The 21,751-nt window shown below is 38.7% G+C and overlaps 2 protein-coding genes across 6 annotated transcripts; one reads left to right on the top strand and one right to left on the bottom strand.

Annotated features, from left to right (window-relative positions):
• Positions 1-581: 581 nt before the first annotated feature.
• Positions 582-15,639, top strand: nprl3 (NPR3-like, GATOR1 complex subunit). 5 transcript variants are annotated; one of them, XM_088436931.1, is made up of 18 exons: positions 582-995; positions 1,164-1,230; positions 1,720-1,758; positions 3,254-3,386; positions 3,975-4,049; positions 5,451-5,604; positions 5,706-5,781; positions 5,903-6,040; positions 7,467-7,623; positions 8,417-8,523; positions 8,613-8,742; positions 9,897-10,089; positions 10,436-10,637; positions 11,441-12,050; positions 12,113-12,394; positions 14,012-14,450; positions 14,601-14,724; positions 15,493-15,639. In XM_088436931.1, the coding sequence occupies exons 1-14, from the start codon at positions 782-784 to the stop codon at positions 11,604-11,606; spliced, it is 1,851 nt and encodes a 616-aa protein (XP_088293057.1). In that variant the 5' UTR covers positions 582-781; the 3' UTR covers positions 11,607-12,050; positions 12,113-12,394; positions 14,012-14,450; positions 14,601-14,724; positions 15,493-15,639. The 5 variants fall into 5 exon arrangements, with proteins under 5 accessions (XP_088293057.1, XP_088293056.1, XP_088293058.1 ...); XM_088436930.1 differs by adding an exon at positions 14,821-14,863 and having other exon boundaries at positions 11,441-12,394; XM_088436932.1 differs by lacking the exon at positions 12,113-12,394.
• Positions 13,615-15,725, bottom strand: mpg (N-methylpurine DNA glycosylase). The gene is made up of 3 exons (XM_088436934.1): positions 15,522-15,725; positions 14,490-14,694; positions 13,615-14,414 (listed from the first exon to the last, which is right to left on the bottom strand). Exons 1-3 carry the CDS (start codon positions 15,717-15,719, stop codon positions 13,996-13,998), a joined length of 822 nt encoding a protein of 273 aa, XP_088293060.1. The 5' UTR covers positions 15,720-15,725; the 3' UTR covers positions 13,615-13,995.
• Between the last annotated feature and the right edge of the window lie 6,026 nt (positions 15,726-21,751).

Here is a 21,751-nt window from a genome sequence, read left to right as displayed (position 1 = left end):
GGAACTGTGTGATGTCAGACACTTATTCTCCTGTGAGAGGTGTTTAAAAATCTACATAATAAAATATTTTTTTAAATAATAAAGTCTAATAAAAGGTATTCTGAGGCAATTTCTTATAGCTAAATGTCCTTTAATGCAAGTGATCATATTTTATTGGTTATGACACTAATATCTGTTTAAGTGTTCCAACAAAATTTAGAGCTAGACATTTGACCGGGCACAATCGCCATCTTTTCCTTGAAAAATATGAGAAAAATTCTCAGTGATTTAAAATTTGAGCCAAAACACCCCAAAATGTTGGCCGTGAAGTTTCTCGATTCAGAATGAACTTCAAAAATGGCGACCGTGAGTGAGTTAGCGTGACGTCACATGAAGATGTTTACAAATGTGAAATGATTTTTTTTCCACACTTAAATAAATTATATAACAGTGCTTAAAGGCAGTGTAAAGTCACACAAAACCTTAAAATTTGGTATACAAGGAATTTCCTGTTTTGTTTGAGTGATTTATTTTTTAGGCTTTGCATTGCATCCCGAACTAGTGAAGTTTACGCGCATGCGCATCGTGGCTCGTGTCCTTGTTTGACGTCGGACTTTTTGAGTTGACACAAAACATTTGACTTGAGTTGGCAACGTGAAAACTGGCCCTGGTGCGGTATGAATATGAAAAATAGTGTTGGAAATCAGCGTTTAGTAAGCGTCGCTGAGAGTTTTGTTTGCAAAGAGTAAAGCGTTATAAGTGTCAATCGTTGTGCAGCTAGCTAGCGAGCTACAATGCTAACATGATGCTCAACCCATCTGGCAGCGGCGGATCCGCAGATGAGCAACGAAAATCGGCGGTCGTGCAGCCGACTATCAGCTTGTACAGAGGCCCCCGATGGGGACACAAAACCAACCCCATAAGTGTCATCCTGGTGAGCTCCGGCAGCCGCGGGAACAAGCTGCTTTTCCGCTACCCTTTCCAACGAGCCGCCGAATGCGCATCGACACACGCAGGTGAACGTTAGCATCATACTGGCAGCGCCTCAACAAACTTATTTGCAACATAAAACGATTCGAATTTTCGTTCACCTAGAAAAAATAACTTAATAGCCCAATATCCCTAACTCGTTTTTAGTGTCAAATATTTGCTTCAATACTTATGGAGTATTTCTCCCCGATAAGCAAAACAGCGGAATCGCTATGCGCTGAATACAACGAGAGAGGTTGAAGATCAGGATGGAGATTCAAGGTACTTTCTTCCCAAATATGTTTCACCACAAACGCACCGTCCACTCATTCTCATTGTGTCCTTAATAACTCACTTGCTTTCCGTTGTCTACATGTTTTGTTACTGTTTCATCAACTGCAATATGCTTAAAAACAAAGCAGTGTATTTCAAAGCTTGCAGGTAAGCAGAGCTGCAATGTTATGACACCAAGCAGCCGTGTCTCACTGAGAGCTGAGGCTGGTTTCAGATAATAGTTTCTATTCCACGTTTCTACAATTTGGTAGGTTCCTGAAACTCAGGAATGTCATTTAAATCCAATCAAGCACACTAAAGCACACTATCACTGTTAGTTTTACTAAATGAGTCCAAACCGGAGACTTTTGGACCATTTTTTTGTTGTCACAGATGCTGGTTCCCCCTGCATATGGGCTTTCTTAGTCAGTATGTGTGCATGCAAGATGCAGCTCTTTGCTTGTTCTTGTTTTCTTTATGGTTCCATTCCCATTTCAGAGAGCCTTCTTCACTAACTGACCAACAGTTGGTCGAGGGGTAAGACTTTGGAATCCTTAAAAGCACATTTTCCTTTGTTTATATTGCTCCTCAAATCTGAATTTTCTTGTATTTATTACTCTGGTCAAAAGTTTGGAAACCTGTTCAAATACGCATGGTCTCCAATGTATTAAGAGGTCAAGAAATCCTATCTATTTAATCTTGAAAATGAAGAGTTGTCAAAAGAAAGTCCTTTCAGGTCATGAAGCATCATCCACATCATCAAATTCAAATGGTTTCAAAACACATTACAGGTCAACAAATCCAAACAAATTACTCTTGAAAATTCACAAGTGTGAGCTGAAGGTCATTGTAGGTCATAAAACATCATCAAATTGAAATATTTTATAATTCATGAAGAGGTCAAAAAATTTAAGAATCTTCTAAAAACACACAGCTGTGACCTGAACGTCATTCCAGTACATAAAGGATCATACATATCATCATATTCTAATTTCTCAATCATGTATAAGAGGTCAAAAATTCAAGCTATGAACTCTTGACACTGCTCAGCTGTGACCTGCAAGTCATTCCAGTTCATAACACGTGATCTACATCATCAAGTTATTTCCTCTTGGGAATGTTCAGCTGTAAGCTGAAAGTCATTTCATATCTTAAAATGTCATCCATATCAAATTTAAATGGTTGCAAACGCATTAAGAGGTCAATTAATTGAAGCTAATATTGCTTAAAACTGCTCCACTGTGAAGTGAAATTCATTCCAGCTCATGAAGTATCCTCAAATGCAAATGTCTCAAATAAAGAGTCAAAAAATTCAAACTCTTCTAACTCTTGGGAATGCACAGCCGTTAACTCAAAGTGACTCCAGGTCATTAGGCATCATCCACATCATCAAGCTGAGTGAGCTCATACGGCAAGAAGTGCCTGTTATGAAGAATCTAAATAATTAGCAAAACATTGTTTTGCTTTTTTTAATCAAATAATCTCATCTGTATTTCTTTATAATGTCAAGAAACTTAGATTAAAAAATGGAACACTAAACTGTAGGTTTGCAAATTTTTGACTGCCACTTTACGTCTTCAGTACGACTAAATGATGTGGTTTTAATCTTCTTTTGTAACGTAAGACTGTTCTTGTGCGTACTCCCAAAGTGAAACAGTGCGTTAATTCGCTATTCTCTGCGCTATTTGAAATGGATTCAAGTGGAATCAGTCAAGCTGCAGCATGTTGCGCTCAGTAAAATCGGCTGCAAACGCTCATTAAATTCACTTGTTGTTTTTTATTCTTCCCAATTACGTTGTCTTGTGTTTTATTTCATTTCATTTATTTGCCTTTCATTGCTGCATGAATCTTCAATGGAATGTTCTTGATCATCACACAAACATTCACACATCAATTTGTCATTTCTGATACAAATCACAGGAAGTGGGTATTGTAATCAAAACCTCTCCAGCCTCCGATAATTTATTAGCTTGGAAATCTCTCTTCATTTTTTTTTTTTTTCTGGGAAAAAAATGGCCTTTGTGTCTCTCAGGTTTTCCGATAGCATCCTGGCAACCATCCTGGCCACCAAATCAGACATGTGTGGCAAGAAGTTCGAGCTGAAGATCGACAATGTTCGCTTCGTGGGCCACCCGACTCTGCTGCAGCATCCACCCATCATTCAGGTCATCTTTTGATTTCGCACCGCTTATTTTTTGGGGAGCCATGTTGGCTGTCTTAATACAATTGTTCAATTTAACATCAGCCTACGCGTCATTCATACAGAACTAACATACATAATGCTAACATTTTTGGATCCATGTGCTGTAATGCTGCTTTTCTTTTTTTTAAAGTTCCATTTATGGATTGGGTAGATTTTGCACTCTTGAAAACACTTGGAAACCTACCAGATAACAGAAATTTTCACCTAAACAATGCGACATTCTGATAAAACAGTTGTTTTTTATGACTGAAGCATTTTTCTTAAATTGTAAATATACACAACAGAAAAATTACCAAATATTTAATATCACCAATGTGTTTTTTTGTTTGTTTTTTTTACTCTTTCTCAATTTATTGAAATCAGAAATAATTGGACTTACAACAATATGTTAATCATAAAATAATCCAAACACCAATTTAGAGTTTTTTTCGTATACTGTATTTTCTGGACTATAGGATGCACCGGATAATAAGCCGCACCAACAAATATTTAACAGATATACTGTACAGTACACGTCACATTTAATTATCTTTTTAATTTTTCATTTCAGATGTCAAAAACAGATCCTTCACCCAAAAGGGAGATGCCCACTATGATCATGTTCAATGTCGTCTTTGCTCTAAGGGTAGGAACATTTTTCCTGCATATTCTACTACATGCTCACCAGACACCTATTAGCATACTTCATATACTGCATATATTGTAATAAAAGAATAACTATCAAAGCTTGTAATGATTTTGCCTGTGGGTGTGCCTCAAAAGAAGGGAGGGGTGGGGGTGGGCTGTGTTTACAAGTGATAATTTCGGAGTCTTTGCTATCTGTGGTGGCAGAGTAGGCTTGGGAGGCGGGGACAAACATTTTTGCACATGTAATCATGCTGCTTGATGAGGCGCCACCTGTTCCTGCCCTTGCTGAGTCACGGTGAGCGCCCCCCTCAGCTGATCCGAGCTCAAGGGGGAGGAGGGGGGGCCCAAAAGTAGCTGAGTCATGTTTTTCGTGGGGAGATTTGCCCAGCAACTCGGGGAAGCTTGTTTGCCGATGAAGAAGCATCATTCTTATTAATGACCTCAGACGAACTTTACTATATTTGAATGAAGATGAAAAAACAAAAAAAGTGAAATAAAGGAATAAATTAATGACTATAGTAGGAGTACTTATAGTCTAGTGACAGTAATAAAAAAGCAGACTTATGATAGGGACCTGTTAAAAATATTTTTTTCATCTATTTGTTTTATTCATTTACTGTAATAACATTGAACATAGCGTTAATGTTAGGGCAACACACACACATGACATGACCTGTGACAGGCTAAAAACCTATGACGGGCGGCACCTACAGCTCAACACTGATATAATAAATTAATAACTCCTCTTTTGGCCCAGGCAGGATAGACACATTTAAACTAGGCATTAACCAATAGGGATGGATCAGTTTTTTTGTTTTGTTTTATTTTTTAAACTTGGTTGGGCCAGAGGTGCAATGAAATACACAGGGAAAAATTTTACTGTCTGTTAATCTACGACATCATGCTAAAACAGCCAAACGTGAAAAGGCCAGTCAATGCTTCAAAATAAATTACCTATACCATAACAAGTAATGTATAACAAGAAGAGTATGTTTTTTTTTTTTTTAGAATTTCCTTCTGGGAGCATGTTTGCAACAAAGGTCTACTTGATAATCTTTTGCTCCCTTAGAGTGAACAGCTGGCGATGTAAACAACACCGTGTATTTTTTTTTTCAATTTACGTTTTTTTTAATCAGCTAATTTTATCTGCTAATGCAGCATGATATCTTGCGGTCAACCGGTAATCGACACAAGGAGCACCCATATAATATACAAAACAGGTATTTGAAAATAAAATAAAAATAGTGGGGCAAAATGCGTAGCCATTAAAAAAATCTTACCAAAATATTAGTAAAATAAAGTGCAAAATTTTTAGGCTATTAGACGTCTTCAATATTACATTATGAAGGCATGAATATTACATTCCAAGCCATGTGCGTAGTGATTTGTTTGACTGCAGGCCAACGCCGACCAGTCGATCATCAGCTGCCTGCAAAACCTGTCGCGCCGAATCGCCATCGCGCTGCAGCACGAGGAGCGCCGCTGCCAGTACCTCACCAGGGAAGCCAAGCTCATGCTGGCCGTGCAGGACGAGGTCACCAACGTCAGCGAAAGTGAGACCCCGCCGACCTCTCACCACTCCCAAAAACAAACAACCCCAGAAAAAAATCATTGTGTGTGACTCGTGCTCTTATTTTAATTAATTTTTTTATAGTGAACCCACAATCGCCGTTTAGGCAAATTCTGCCCAAATGTAAGCTTGCCAAGGACCTCAAGGAGGTGTATGACAGGTTGGTTTTTGTGTGCACACGGCATCCATCCATCCATTTTCTAGAGCCGCTTATCCCCACAAGGGTCGTAATTTATTTATTTATTTTTTTGAATATTTTGTGCAAATGCATGCTTTTTCAGTTTGTGCACGACCGGCGTGGTGCGGCTCCACATCAACAACTGGCTGGAGGTCAGCTTCTGCCTCCCACATAAGATCCACCGCATCGGTGGCAACTACATCCCCCCCGAGGCCTTGGAGCGCAGCCTTAAGGCCATCAGGTGTGCTCCATCAGGACATGAGGCGCTCTGAGCATTGCGTGACATTATTAAGTTAGCGACATAACTTTGATTGGGTCACAATTATGACGTTGATTGTAAAAGGAAAAAAAAGTGGCAGAAAGAAATGAAATGAAAATTAAAAAGTATGGCAAAACTCCAGAAAGTTAGGGTAATTAATAGAAAATAAAAGACAAAAGGCACAGGAATATTTGAGACAAATATACAAAAATAATATTAAGAAAAAAACAAACTAAAGTATTCTGGTATTCTGTTGCAAATGCACGAACTTAAAAAAAAATCACATTAGGGTAGTAGAAAATAAAAAAAGGGAGAGGAATATTTGTGCAAATGTACAAAAATAATATTAAAAAAAAAACTAAAGTATTCTGGTATTCTGTTGCAAATGCATGAATTTCAAATAATAAAAAAAACCATCCAAATTAACATTGGAGTAATAGAAAATAAAAAACAAAAGGGAGAGGAATATTTGTGCAAATGTACAAAAATAATATTTAAAAAAAGCAAAAGTATTCTGTTGCAAATGCACAAATTCAAAAATTTAAAAAATCCAAAAAGTAAAATGTATTTGAACAAATAATAAAATATATATATTTTTTAGACAAAAATCCATATAGTGTGAAGTAATAGAAATAGCGAGAAATCGGGACATAAAACCCCAAGTGATTACAGATGCACTAATTTTAGAAGTAAAATGTTGAACAAAATCAGGGTAGAAAATGCAAAATACGTTAAAAGAACTCATTTTTGAACAAATAGACAAACATATGTAAAATAAACTAATGAAATATTACAAATTCACACTTTTTTGGGGGGGAAATTGTTTTTTAATATACAACAAAAATAAAAGTGCACTAAATATAAACCATGCCAATGTATTATCATTTTTTAAAATAGTCACACATGAAACACAAATATGTACTTTGAAATGTACAAAAAAATAAGTGATTAGACAGAAAGTGCGAGGATTCATTACATAATTTTAGCCAAAAATAATACATACACATGAAAAGAAAAAAGAAAAATACTAACATTGCAAAATAGCCTTTTACACAATTTGGAAATAGTAACATTTGAAGATTCAAAACTTGAATTCTTTTTTGATAGAATGACAGTTTATGCAGGTGCACTTAATGTTTTTTTTCCACTCCATAATTAATTAATTCACATTCATTATTTCTAAAGTTAGAGCACATATATCATGCCTGTGAGTGGTTGGTAGCTTCGATGTGTGCTCTTAACTGATATGCGGAGTCATTTGAGGACAAGATGTGTTGACTGCAGTCTACTGCCCCCTCATGGTAGTCTTATATCATTACCTCTGCTAGGCCTTTTTTTTTTTTTTCCCCTTTTATTTTTTTGGCTACTTTTCCAGAATGAAGGCCTTAATTATCTCAATGTCGTCCAGGCCCTATCACGCGCTGCTGCTGCTCGAAAGCGAGAAGGCGCTGCTGGGGCAACTTCCAGTGGACTGCTCGCCCGCCATGATGCGCCTCATCAAGACATGCTCGGCGGTTAAGAACCTGCAGCAGCTGGCTCAGGACACTGACCTAGCCCTGCTTCAGGTCAGCCTGTTCCTTACGCATTTTCTTACCTGATGCGATCTTAATTTAGGGTTTGATTTGAAATGATCACAAATGATGTGCAAGAACATGGACAATTAGAGTCCAGATCCTCATCGAGTTTCAAAAAAGTGCCTTTAATTTAACTTGCGTAGTTTTCAAAATCAAAAAGTATGTTAGCTTAATGCTAATGCACATCAGAATATGCCATAGTAGGTTAACAAAACTACCATAAATGGTGCAGGAGATACATCACCAGATATTTAAAGTGGAAGTCAATCCAAATATTTGTATTTCACAATAATATATTATGTGAAAGCCCAATAGTCTTAACACAGTATTAAGATTAATATTGTGTTTGTGGAATATGGTGTAAGCAGCTAAATCCACATGTTAATTGACTTCAGAAGAAGCGGCCTCTTGCTATTGACAGAAAATGACATGTTTGCAGTTGACTGTCATATGACCTAACTCAGAAAACAGGTGAACCGCGATTGGTCGTTGCCTCAGCAGCTTTGTTTCATTTTCAGGTGACAGCTAGTGACAAAATGGCCATCCCAGAGATGGAAAAAAGTGGATTTTGCTGCTTGTAAAGAATGATTTTGGCTTGACTTCCACTTTAAACAAAAATTGTGCAGCAACACATGTAGACTAATTGCATAACAATTCTCACAGGCATATATTCTTTATCTTCTGTGAAAATTGACTATTACTGCAGTTTATGTTGCCACTGAAACTGTTATATGTATGAGGCCTAGGATTACACTACAATACTAATGTATTGCTTTGCTGTCAGATCTTCCAAATTGCAGCCCACCTGGTTTACTGGGGCAAGGCTATCATCATCTACCCTCTGTGTGAGAACAATGTCTATATGCTGTCCCCTCACGCCAACCTCTACTTGTGAGTTGCAATATGATATTATTCAATTGTCAGAATGGGCCAATAACGCGTGACCCCAGTCACTCAGTTTCTCACCGCTCACTCGACAGATTCTCGCCTCAGGCCGAACAGTTTGCGCAGCAGTTTCCCGGTCAGGACCTTCCTTCCATGTTGGCCAAGTTCTCGCTTCCTGTCTCGCTGGCTGAGTTCAGGAACCCCCTGGAAGCCCCTGCACAGGAGGTACGACTGCATCACAAAGACATGTCTTTGAAATAAAGGAATGCCTTCCATCAATTCTTAACAGTTAACATTTTACTTTTTGTCCTTTTGAATTGGCTGGGTTTGCATCATTGGCGCCCTCTGTCGGTGGTTATTTAGCATTACAATCCATTTATGCCTCCTGACCCAACTTACACATTCTCTTCATTTGCGTCCACTGTTGTCTATTTTGTCTTAGCAAGACAGCAAAGTTAATCGCATCCCACTAAAACACACTTAGTAGGGCAGCTGGAATGAGTCAAAAGATATAGACATATAGATATAGATATGTCTTCTACAGTAGACAAATTAAAAGCTTAGGCCTCAAATGATATAGTAGCTCTGTAAAACATTTTTCTTGTACAATTAGTCTTCAAAAATATTCACATACCATCTTCATTTGCAAAAGAACACCAAAATGAGTAAAATACCGAATACCAAACAAATATTATAAAAGTCATATTTTTAAAAGTGCCATCAACAAAATCATTAGAAATAAAGATATGTGGCAAAATTACAAATGATAAGAAAATAATAATCTGATAATTCTAGTCAGAATTAGAATAGATTAAGAAATATTTTATAATATTATTTCACTATATTATTCTAATATCAAATTAATAATGTAATATCAAATTGATAAAATAGTTTGATAAAATACAAAAAAACTAAATAATGGTTAAAAACAACATCAGTATGTGCAAAGGTATAAATAGCAAATATCAAAAGTAATCACGTCAAAAAATATTTTAAAAAAACAATATTATTACAAATAAAGAAATTAATTTATACATAATAGTAATGTATACAAAATAACACAAAAATTAAATTCAATATTGGGAAAGCAATGCTTCAAAAGATGTAAAAAGCAAATTAAAATTATATTTAGAAAATTGTATTTTGTTAATTATACTATTCAAAAATCATATATTGCATCATAATTCTAATAATATTTTATATTTATTAGAATATTATAAAATAATCAAAACAAACACTATAAAATAATAAACACCAATTACTGAAATATGAAAACGTATTGGAAATACTTCAGATATGAGAAACTAATCCCAAAATATTAGACAAAACTACCGTATGTATGACTGGAACAAAACGATGGGGCTGACGTGTGTGCGCAGGCCCAGCTGATCCAAATGGTGGTGTGGATGCTGCAGCGCCGCCTTTTGATTCAGCTGCACACCTTCGTCTGCCTGATGGTGCCGCCCGCCGAGGACGAGCCCGCTTACAGGGACGACGACCTGCCGTTGGCCGCGCGGGTCCCGGGTGGGCGCGGCTTGAGCACCCCCAGCGCCCTCAGTTTCGGATCCCCAAGTATGACATCACTCTCTGTGTCTTCGCGTGTGTTTATTTGGGCGGCTATACTTCTGAGGACCGCTGTGAGTTTTTGTTTTTTAACAGTGAGGACCTTTCGGAGAAATTAGGACATTTAGGCTGGTCTTCACAAGTTCAGATCTCTTTTAGAGGATCAAGATTTGCTTTTAGACTATATTGATTGAGTTCAGGATTTGTTGATCGGCAATTTGTTGTGATGGTTTTGATTAGGAACTAGGGACGAGGACAGGGGTCCGCAAACTTTTAGACTCGAGGGCCAAGAAAGAAAGAAAGAAAAAGAAAAAAAAACAGTCAATCTAAGTGTGTGAGCATGCGTTGCGTGCAGCCAGCAGCGACGACATGACCCTGACCAGCCCCAGCATGGACAACTCCAGCGCAGAGTTGGCCCCCGGCGGCGACGACTCGCCCCTCAACAAGAGGATCTTGCTGACCGAGACCCTGCTGGCCAGCCTGTCGGAACACGACCGACAGTTCATCCTCAACATCCCCGCCGCACAGAACCAGGAAGATCTCCGCATGTTTGCCAGGTCATTTATCGCAACGCTTAACATTTGACTACAATAGATTTCATAGCTCGCCACTTGTAGTTTATAAAGTGTTCATCTTGGACTACAAAGAGGAACAAGCAAGAAGCTGTTCAACTTTTCAAAGTTAAAGCGCAAGTCAACCCAAAAGTTTTCTATATCATAATGTGTTCTAGGCACCACTTGGGCATTTTGTGTCTTGCTGTCATCTAAAAATGATATCGCCTCAGGCCTTAGTTTTACTGCTTAATTACCTACTAAAATATCAAAAGCAATTGATTCATTTGTAAACTAAGTGAGTAGTGCTTAGTTGCCTAAGTAATTGATAACTTAAGTACTTAATTCATATATTAGCAGATATTTTAGACTCTCCGTTAGCCAAATGCTTGAAAAAAAAAAGATAAGTGCCTGTCATTGAATGTCTGGACATCTAAAAAAAACATAAAAATATGTTTTGACATTGAATGAGTTAAAAAAAAAAACTGGGAACTTTTCTACATTTGTTAAAATACTACACAAAAGCTCAAAGCCCTTTTCTCATTCTTGGAAAAGGAGTTGATACTTAAGCACCACTGAGACTCAATCTGCACTTGCCTGTTTTATAAATATGATAAATTGCTATTTTTCTTATTTCACATCTTAATTTTTAAACCATTCATGTCAAAGGAAAAGATGAATTCATACAATATCTGAACAAACCAAACTTGCATCTCAGGGCACCAATTTGGATTTAACATGATCACATAAGCATGCAACATCTGAATTTCCCATAAAATTTCATTTAAAAAAAAAAAAAACCCTCACAGGCTGCTGCACTACTTCCGGGGCCACCACCACTTGGAGGAGATCATGTACAATGAGAACATGCGGCGTTCCCAGCTCAAGACGCTCTTGGACAAGTTCCGCAGCGTGCTGGTGGTGACCAATCACGAAGATCCCATCATTTCCATTTTCCAGTCTCCCACAGAGTAGCAGTAGTCGTAACAGTAGCGCCGATGTGGCTGGGAACTGATGTTTGAAGAGAAGGGGAAAAAAGCTTGATTTATATTGATTCACGACATAGCCATAGTTTATTTTTTATTATTTATGAGCCAGTTTTGAATAGTAAATTATTATGTACAGTGTCAAGAGGCTTTGAGTGTTCAGATAAGAAGAAATGATGAGGGTGGCAGATGTCTTTGGGACTGTGGAGGGGGGCACACGCCGAGTAATGAGCTTTCCAGACCGTCCGCCCCTCACGGATCCCGGAGGTGGGAAGAGGACAGAGGACATCAGACGAGCTGTTTTTACGCTTTGAAGGGGGAGGCGAGGGCGCTCCAAACATCTGTGGATCCAATGAAGACCCAAGCCTTCAACACCCCTCCCCGATACCCGACCTCAGCCCCAAGGTTGGGGTTGACTTCGATCTTGTTTTTGGTATGTACGAAAGCAAAAAAGAAGAAATAATGGACCTGTTAATCCAGATTTTTCTTTTTAAGAACTGATACTGGACCCAGGAGAACCGGCAGTCTTCTTTTTAACTTTGGGAGGCAACGATTGTTTAAAAAAAAAAAAAATCTTATGTTAAGATGATTCATTCAAATTTGTAACACACACGAGATCTGTGGGTCACTCGTAATAAATTCCTTTGAACGTATTTTCATTATGACCTCCCCTGTGACCTGGTAGCTAGGATGGGTACATCCACTTTCAATCTTAAGTCAATATCATCCAGAAATGTCCACATCTACACATGTTCAACATGTCAGCTATCATGGAAGGTAAGCAAAACTACACACACTTTTTTTTGTCCACACTTTTTCTTCTGATGACCACATACAGAAAAATTGAAGGATGTAAGGTCCACTTCAAAAATATATATAAATCAAGTATACCATAAGTAATCAAGCAGTTGATACCCAATAAATGATATCCGAACAGGTCTATGTTACGGGTTTTACAAGATTTGGGAGTGGTCAGAGTACCTGTAATCCCCCAGAAGATATCTGCCACCACGATGAATAGGAGCTAAAGCCAAAACAGGAAAAATCAGTCCTAAACTTACCATTTTTAACCCTTTCACTACTGATTTTTTTTTTTAATTTATGGCATACATTACTATTTAATAAGTCTAGGATACTTGGAAAAAAAAATAAATTCCCACTTCCATAGATCAGGTTACAGGCCCTGGGATTTTTATCCCATCAGTATTTTACAATAATAATAATATAAACGTGCCCGAGAATTGAACATCACCAAAAGCCTTCAGTACATCAGTGTAATCCAGGGATCACCAAGATCTTTGCGGGTTCTGGGGAGCCCCGAGGATCACATGAATAGCGCGCAGACCTGTTCTGCAAATAGTTTACAAGTGATAGAACTTTGTGATTTTCTAGGAATTTTACTAACGATTATGCATAAATGACAGATACATATTACACATGATTTACATATTTACTACAGCAGTTTCTTAATTATTGTGGGAATCCAAATCAAAACATAAGAGTCTTCACATAAACTGGAAGCCCTATGTATTACTCAGTGCCAAAGAAGTAGCTTTCTGTTTCAAAAGGTTGGTGACCCCTGGTGTAATCTATAGTAACACACATATAACACATTATCAATATGTTTCCGCAGTAATAGATTAATTTACGAGAAATCGTACAATGCTACCTACCTTGTTGTACTGGCTTGTTGTGTACCACAAAAAGTTGCTAAATGCCATGAGAATCTGTAGATAGGTACGTAATGACCGCTGAGATGCCATTTCATGTTATTGCTTCCATTCCTATACCCTCTGCAATTTTTTTTTTTTTTAAAAGCTGTGGGATGCATTGTCCCAACAACGGGAGTGAAAAGGTTAAAGCAATTATTTGCGAATTATCTACAGTATGTGGTATGTTTGCAATTTGGACCTCGACACAGCAGAAAGTGGAGGGAACCGGTTTTTTAACCTGTTTTTGCTAGAAAAAAAAATATCTTTATTCACAACAATGTTATGAAAAGTATTTTTCCAGTATATCTAAGTTTTATTGTTTTGTAAATTTGGAATATATATATTGATATATAATCAAACTTGTTCATAGCAGATGCCATTTTCAGTATACAGTATCTCGCGGGCCGCTCAAAAATGAACTATGGGGCACAAATGGCCCCCGGACCACAATTTTGGACACCAGGCACAGATGTCAGAAGGTCATTTTGTGAATAAATTCCACATTATTTCAGTAGACAAAAAGTACTTTACTTTTTGTGAAATTAGTGGTGTGTCATATTTTTTTCATGTATACAGTATGTGCTTAGAGAGACACTTAAAAATTGGCCATGTCCGGGAAAATCAGTTGAATTGATTGAGAATCTGCCTTTCAATACGTTTGTCCGTTTATGTATGGTTACAGAGCGTTTGACAGTGAAGGTCAGACAAAGTCTCCAATCTTTCAGCCGTTTTGTCCACCACGCTAACAAAAGCGTTCCCTTGGATGTAAAACCTCAGCGGCTTCTTGGCCCACTCCCCGTGGGATTCGATGCCGATACGAGCCGCCTCCACCACGACCTGGTGGCGGGCGTCTCCCGCGGCGGGATCCGGTTCCTCCAGCCACACCTCCGGGTCGGACGCCAGATCCCGGCGGTCGAAGCAACGTGGGATGTCCAGAGCCTGGCACAGCTTGGAGGGACCGTTGCACAGCTCCTTGTCCTTCAGGGGCCGGGCTCCGTCTTTGCGTCTGGCGGCCCTCAGCTGCCTCATGACGGTGTGGCCCTGCAGCGGCTCCAGCGAGCGCAGTAGCACGGCAGCACCGTCCCCTGTGAGGCACCAGACCATCTCCCTTGAATTTTGAGGTACCATTGCACATCATACACATTTAATCTTAATATGACCTTGACTGGACACGTTCATGCAGAGATAGATGCCGTATATGGGATACACGTATATGGTGCCGGGCTTCATGAACATGGCCGTGTTCCTCTCTGTACGCTTGCCCCCCGCAGAGTGCGACGCTTTGTCCTCGCCTCCCAGGTACGCCTCCGTCTCCACAACGCGTCCTCTCAGCTCTGTGCCATCCTCGCGCCGTCGCACCAGGATCTGCGAATGACGCAACAGCACACACAAAAAGTACGTCAAACTATTTTTATACATTCTAAGCAAACTTCTACAAGTACAATGATTATGTAGCAGTATTTACTTCATTGTGATTTTTGGGATACGCAGGGCTTGATTTTCGTTGGAGATGTCATATAACGGAACAAAAATGGTATTATTTCACACTCAACAGATATAGACAGCACTTGAGATCTTAACTCAAGCCAAAATGTCATCTTTCTTTCATAATGCTTAAATTATGACCCAATTATGCTCTTGATATAATTACACAGTTGTAAAATCAGTTTTATGAACAATTTGTCTTTGTTAGGGCCATCTTATTAGATTTACAGTCCTGTGATGAAGTTGAGTAAACTGTTATAGCACACTTGGCAATGTTGAAGAGGAAGCCAACCCGAAATGTTTCTTTTCAATCATAATGTAACTCCAGAAGTCTAAACACACCTGTGAAAATATGAATCAGCAAAATCCACGTTTTTGGTATCTATCTCAGCAAGGCATCCATTTTGCCACTAGCGGGCGCCTGAAGATGACATACTGTAATAGCTGCAGAGCTAAGGTACTGACCAAAGTAGAACCGCGATTGGTTTAGGGCCACATATAACATACTATTACAAAATACAGTATTTTTTTATTGTTTTTTTTTATATACAATTGACAGTCTTGAACGTATTGTTGAATTAATACTTTGAAATATTACCGTGCTTGTGGAACGTTAGTCTCGAAGGTACTTTACAATTTAATATGCTCTATAGATAAGCTTAACGAATGTTTCGATAGTTCTAGACACCATGCGACACCGAAGTTACCTTGCCGAGGAAAGCTTTCGCCAAAGCGACACAAGGTTGTGTGAAGAAATCCTTTCCCAGTCTCCTCCTCATGTGAGTCGTTTGACAACCACTGAAGTAAACACTGTGCACAGTCTCATTCAATTCGTGTGCTTCACGCTCATTGTTTGCTTTTTGGTCACGTTTGCGTGACGGCAGCTTTCTCTTACGCTCTGTCATTATGTATTATATATGTTCGACATTTTAGTTTTCGTTTTCTTTTTTAATGCGCCTGTTTGTCCTCTTTCCTAAAAGGATGGGTGGATGGAAAAAGTACTAATTCGAATGAGCTACCGCTAACCAGGAAGTAAATACAGGAAGTAAGAAAAGAGCAGTTTGCGCTTAAAGGGACAGCGCACCATTTGATCGTTCTCGTACAAAAGACCGGTATTATTGTGTAAAATCTACCGCATCCACGTTTTATACACACTCTAAATTAATTCTCAATTTAAAATCAGATTCTTCCAGTTGGGACGATTGTTTTGCACGTATGCTACACAGTTCGGAGTTTCCCTTTGCAGGACCTTTCTGCCATTTATGCTGCAACATAAATATTTGTGATGAATAATAAATGTTTTTTAGATAAATAAGTGAAAGTTGATTATTTTCCACGTCACGTCAGATGATCACATGACAGATAGCTTTGTCATTGGAATGCTGTAGTAGTAACAGGCGACACAATTCCACTAGATGGCACAATACAAAAAAGAAAAAAAAAAACGCTTACTGTACGTTTTTTTTGGGCCAGTGATGAAACAAGAGTTCACACGATAAATTTGTGAGTAAATTGGAACTAGATCAATATAATTTCAGCATTTTTAATGTGCGTGACTTTGATGGGTAATATTTTTTATATGTTAGTGTTCAATGGCATTTTTCTCATGTCGAAGTGTTCCTTTCAAGTTATTATTTCTCTATTATTTAGAAAGAGTTGACCATAGTGAAAGGTTATGAATAGAGCTTGCGTGAACTTGTAACCTTCAGGTATTTTGGATCCCTCCAACTTCTCGTTACTGACGTAACGCAAAAAATAAAACAAATAAAACCAAGCTCTTATTGTTTAGAGTTAGATAATACATCATTGCTTTTGCTTTCCTCTTTGGTAAAAATGCCAAGAAAACAATTTTCAGTTTTGAGCCGGCGTGGCAGTCATCTGGAAATGTGCTGACCGTGTCCAAGTCAAGTCCCTCCTCTGGATTGTTGACTTTTTGAGTGGGATAACCGTTGAAGCGGCGAAGAGGCCGCTGTTTGCTTTGCAACTCCCTGCAGCCTGTCATCAGCTGCAGAAGGAAGTCTGAGCCTTTAGAATCACAATCATAGCCGCACTTAGTTCTAATCTCAACATTTCTGTTGAGAATTTTCATGAACATGATGAATAGACAACATTTGCAAAGGCGTATTCATAGTCTCCAACGAAACATGTGAAGCTCATTACGGCGAGAGCGATGAGGGCATGTGTATCTCCTCAGCTTTTAATGATTCATGGCATATGATTAATGATTCATGCGGCCCTTTCAAGACAGTGAAGGTGTGGCGTGCGGATACACAGGTGGTCTGCGTCTCGCTGAGGGTCAAACCACCATGTTAGCAAAGACAACCCCCCCCCCCCTCAAAAAAAAAGAAATCACATCTTTCACTCTTTGACACCTACAAGAAGCGAGTCACTTTGCAGCTTGAAAAGATGCTACTCCTCTGGCAAGATTTTGTACAAGATTTTTGAGTGCGTTCATTGATCCAGAACATTTCTGAGTTTCAAAGTGTGTTTATCTAAAAGATTTGGGGTACAAACATTGAACGGTTTTCAATGCTAATGCTACGTAAACATACGGTGCATCCGGAAAGTATTTGCAGCGCTTCACTTTTCCTACATTTTATTATATTACAGCCTTTTATATTACAGCCTAACCACGCGGTTTTATTCATTTACAACACAGGTGTCAAACTCAAGGCCCGGGAGCCAGATCTGCCCCACCACATCTTGTTACGTGGCCCGTGACATTTTGATTTGACTCAAATTTCTGGCTCAAATAAAAGTTGTCTTCAACTTTTAAAAAACTGCAAGGAAAAAAAATACATTTTTTGTTCCCAATTTCGCCTTTAAACATTTTTTACCGGCCTCTGATCTCAAAATTAGGTGTGTGAAGAACACACTTCAAATTATTTGACCACAGTCCCAGCTCTCTAACAGAAACTTGAAATACAATTTGGCCCACGATAAAAATGAGTTTGAAACACCTGATTAAGCCACTAGACGGCAGTGGTGTCACCAAATTATGTCCAATCAGAAAGAACCTTCGTCTCTTAACGGTGTTTTTGGCGGGAACTAGAGTAGAGTGATGACGAAAATCTCAGGTTTACGCTTGCTACACGCAAGCGCGGATCTGAAGTATTTGGCAAATTTCCACTTTTTTCAGAGTTTTCTATGTGACCGTCGGTTTGGAACAGAAAAAAAAAAGCCTGCACGTATAGCAGATAGGGCTAATCAGAGACATTTACCGCCCATTTGTGAGAACCCCGGCTGCCTTAATTTACTATTTATCATAAATTCTAATGTTTAAAAAATCTACACACATTGTCACAATGGGTTTTATGTGTAGAATTTTGAGGTGAGAGATTAATTTGCGAATTCTTACAAGAAATTCACCCTGTGCTGCACCAAGATGTTCTCCATTTGGTCAAAGGAAAGAGGAAACATTTCTTCATTATTCTTAGGACAGTTAGTTAGGCATTAGCCTGCCGCTCAAGCCCTTTTATCAGCGTTGATAGATGAGGTTTGGGGGGCGGCTTGAGTGCTTCTTAAGGTCCCAAGTCGCTTCCTAATTGCAGCTGTTACCCCGGCCTTAACCCGTGTCTGTCTTGGGGGGGAAATGTTGCCATTCATTATCCCCCCTCCCCAATACCACTGGCGGCTTCACGCTTTACCAATCAGAGACTCCCAACAGGATGGTGAACATGTCTTCAGTGCACACTAAGTCAATTGTCCCGCAAAGTCTAATAAATGGACTCTTGCGGTAGATCAGCTGCAATTAGGAAAATCTCTCTGGGTTTTCTTGACTCACCCGGCCCTTTACAGTATACACTGATTTCTAAGAACTCTACCAGTCAAAAGTTTGGAAACATCTACGACCTTTCCTTGCAAACATCAACTATCTATTTTTTTTCAGGGCTTGAGTTTGTTGCAAAAGTATTAGGACCCCCCGGCCTTTTTTGTAATGAATCGTCATCAAGTGGGACACCATCTTGAAGTGAGACAAAATTTATACAGTATTTTAAACTTCTTTTCTTTTCAAATATAAAACTGAAAAATAGTTTTGTAAGTTTAAAAATACATTTCTATCATGTGTTTGAAGCCTGAAATGTGAGAGCAGGTCAAAATGTTCATTTGTAATTGTGCAAGGGTCTGTATCAGTCAAGTCATCTTAAAACAAAAGCCATTCCCGATCATAGCGAAGCATCCACATCATAAAGCTGACTGAGAAAATAACAAGATGTGGAAAGCTGTTATCTGCCCCAAAAGTACCTACTTTGAAGAATCGAAAATCTTGAAAAAGCGTAGCTGCAAACTGAAAGTTATTGCAGGTCATCAAGCATCCTCCACATCATAAATTTGACTGAGAAAATAACAAGATGTGAAGAGCTGTTTTCTAGGCAAAAGGTGCCTACTTTGAAGAATCTAAAATCTTGAAAATGCATGGCCGGGAACTGAAAGTCATTCCAGGTCATAATGCATCATTCATATCATAAACCTGGCTGAGAGAAAAAATACCAAGATGTGCAAAGCTTTTATCTGGTTTTATATTACCTGTTTTGAAGAATCTAAAATCTTGAAAATGCAAAGCTGTGAACTGAAAGTCATTGCAGGTCATACAGCATCATATACATCATAAATCCGAAAATCTGAGAAAATACCAGATTTGAGAAATTGTTACCTGTTGAAAAAAAAGTACATTGCTAATTGAATTGAAAGTCATTTGGGTCATAAAATCATCAGCATAAAACTGACAGAGAAAATATAAAGATGTGCAAAGAATGCAAAATGTGCTTATGTCGAATAATCAAGATTATACAACATTTTATTTTGAAAATCATTGCTTTACCAATTTAGATCCATCATTTATTTATTTATTCACAACGTTGACTTTGAATGAAAAATGAAGCGGTTTTGAATTATTAAAATAAAAAACAAAACAGAATTTGACGGTGTTTCCCAAGTTTTGATTGGTAAGTTATTGGTGTCCATTCATATTTTTTTATGTTTATGTATTTTTTTTTGTATATTTAGCCCTTCTTTGCTTTTTGTTTTGCTTTTTTTGTAATATTTGTACATTTTTAATTTTTTATGAATTTCATTGTATTTTTTTATCTTGCTTCTTTTTTTTGCCTTTTTCAAGTGATTTTATTGAGTAGTTTTATATTTTTCCCATCTGCTGTATTGCAGTTTTTATTTTTATGAATGATTTTACTAATTTGCTCATAAATGTTTTTCTTGTATTATTTTCCTATTATGTTGTATGTTTAGATATAGATTTCCCAAGTCCCCCTGCACATTAATATTAACTAAACGTGATCGTACTTGAGGTTTACTTTAAACGACCTTTAAGTAAAGTCGTTATCCCGAGACCCCTCAGTCGTAACATGACAGCACTTTACAACATCTGTCTTCATGTGCCTTAATGGAGACACAGATAAGAAGACATTTCCAGGAAGCGGAGCCTCTGGTGCACTTAAAACCCCAGGCGAGGACGAGCGCCTTGTCCCCCCCCTCCCCTGTCAGCACGTCGGAAGCCCTCCTCTTCCCACCATCCAGCTCCCGTCCTACCAGAATATTCCCAGGTGGAGCTGAGCTGTCGCTCAAGCTGTGATGGAATGCGCTGGTCTTTTCATTAAATCACTCTGAAGCTTCACTGTCTTTCTGCAGAGCGGGATTAGCTAATTGTGGGGCTTTAGATGATAAAAAAAAAGTGACAAAGCATGATCTGTGAGGGGGAATTAGGATTTCAAATATTGTCTCTCCACACATGGGAATCTCATTTGGGTGTGTGTGTGTCCTCTGATATCTTCATCCCCTCCATCTGCCCACGTCGATGTTGTCCTTTTTTATCGCTTGCTTGTGATTTACATTTCCTGCTGCTCACATTCAGCCGTAGCGCAATGGAAGATGCATTCCATCTGCCTTTGGCGACCTGGTAGCCCTCCGCAGCAGACTCCTAAAGACTACCGTGATTCCCCAAATATAGGACGCATCTGTGTATACGACACACCTTCGATTTTAGGGTCAAATTCTGGTGTTTTCTATGTTACCGCATTTAGGACGCACCAACACTTTGGCGGCAATGTTAAAACTACAGCCATAACTACAGAAAATTGCGCACCATTCGCGTTCCACCAAGTTTATGATTGCGTGTGTATACGCCAAAAGAACACAATTAATAAACGAGTCAAATTGAATACCTTTCCGTGTTTTCCAACCCATTCACTCTTAATTAAATCGGATGGAGACATCATAACCTTTACATGATCCTTTCTGTTTCAGTAATATTCTAGTGTGTAAACAAGGATGGACTCGAATGTTTGTTCAGTCTGCTTGCTTCTTTTATTAAAACTAATGCTGTAACAACCTCAGCTAACATGATCTGCTGTTAGCGGCAACTTACACCCTGTAGTTCATCCCGTACTACGTACATTACGGTAATAGGTTCAATACCAGCTCGCTCCTGTCTGGACTTTGCATGTTCTCCCCTTGCCTGCGTGGGTTTCCTCCAAGCATTGGACATTCCAAAATACATGCTTGGAATGTATTTTGGACACTCTTGTCCTGAGGTGTAATTGTGAATGTGAGTAGTTGTTTGTCTTTGTATGTCCTGCGATTGGCTGGCTAGAAGTTCAGGGTGTTCCCTTCCTATTCCCTGAAGTTGCTGAGATAGGTTCCAGTGGCCCTACTGAGGACAGGCAGCTATAGAAAATGGATGAATTAGTGACATAAAATGCTTCAAAACACTGCACCAATAAATCTTTGTGATTAACATCATTGCATCATATTTGTTCATGAATTTTGCATTGGGTGTCAGAGGGTACGAAAAAGGTTCTCCACCCTTTGTATTAGATCATTCATGCTATCCGCGGCCACCCCTGACCGCAACGTAGCTCCGCCCCTGATTTATGCCAGGCTTCATATTCTATTGTAGATGAATAACAGGCCATATTCTGCCTTC

The sequence above is a fragment of the Hippichthys cyanospilos genome, chromosome 16 (genome assembly GCF_059441005.1).
Source record: "Hippichthys cyanospilos isolate Australia breed blue-spotted pipefish chromosome 16, RoL_Hcya_1.0, whole genome shotgun sequence".
In the NCBI taxonomy this organism is placed as follows: Eukaryota; Metazoa; Chordata; class Actinopteri; order Syngnathiformes; family Syngnathidae; genus Hippichthys; species Hippichthys cyanospilos.
Note: the sequence above shows the minus strand (reverse complement) of the source record. Positions and strands in the feature narration are given on the sequence as shown.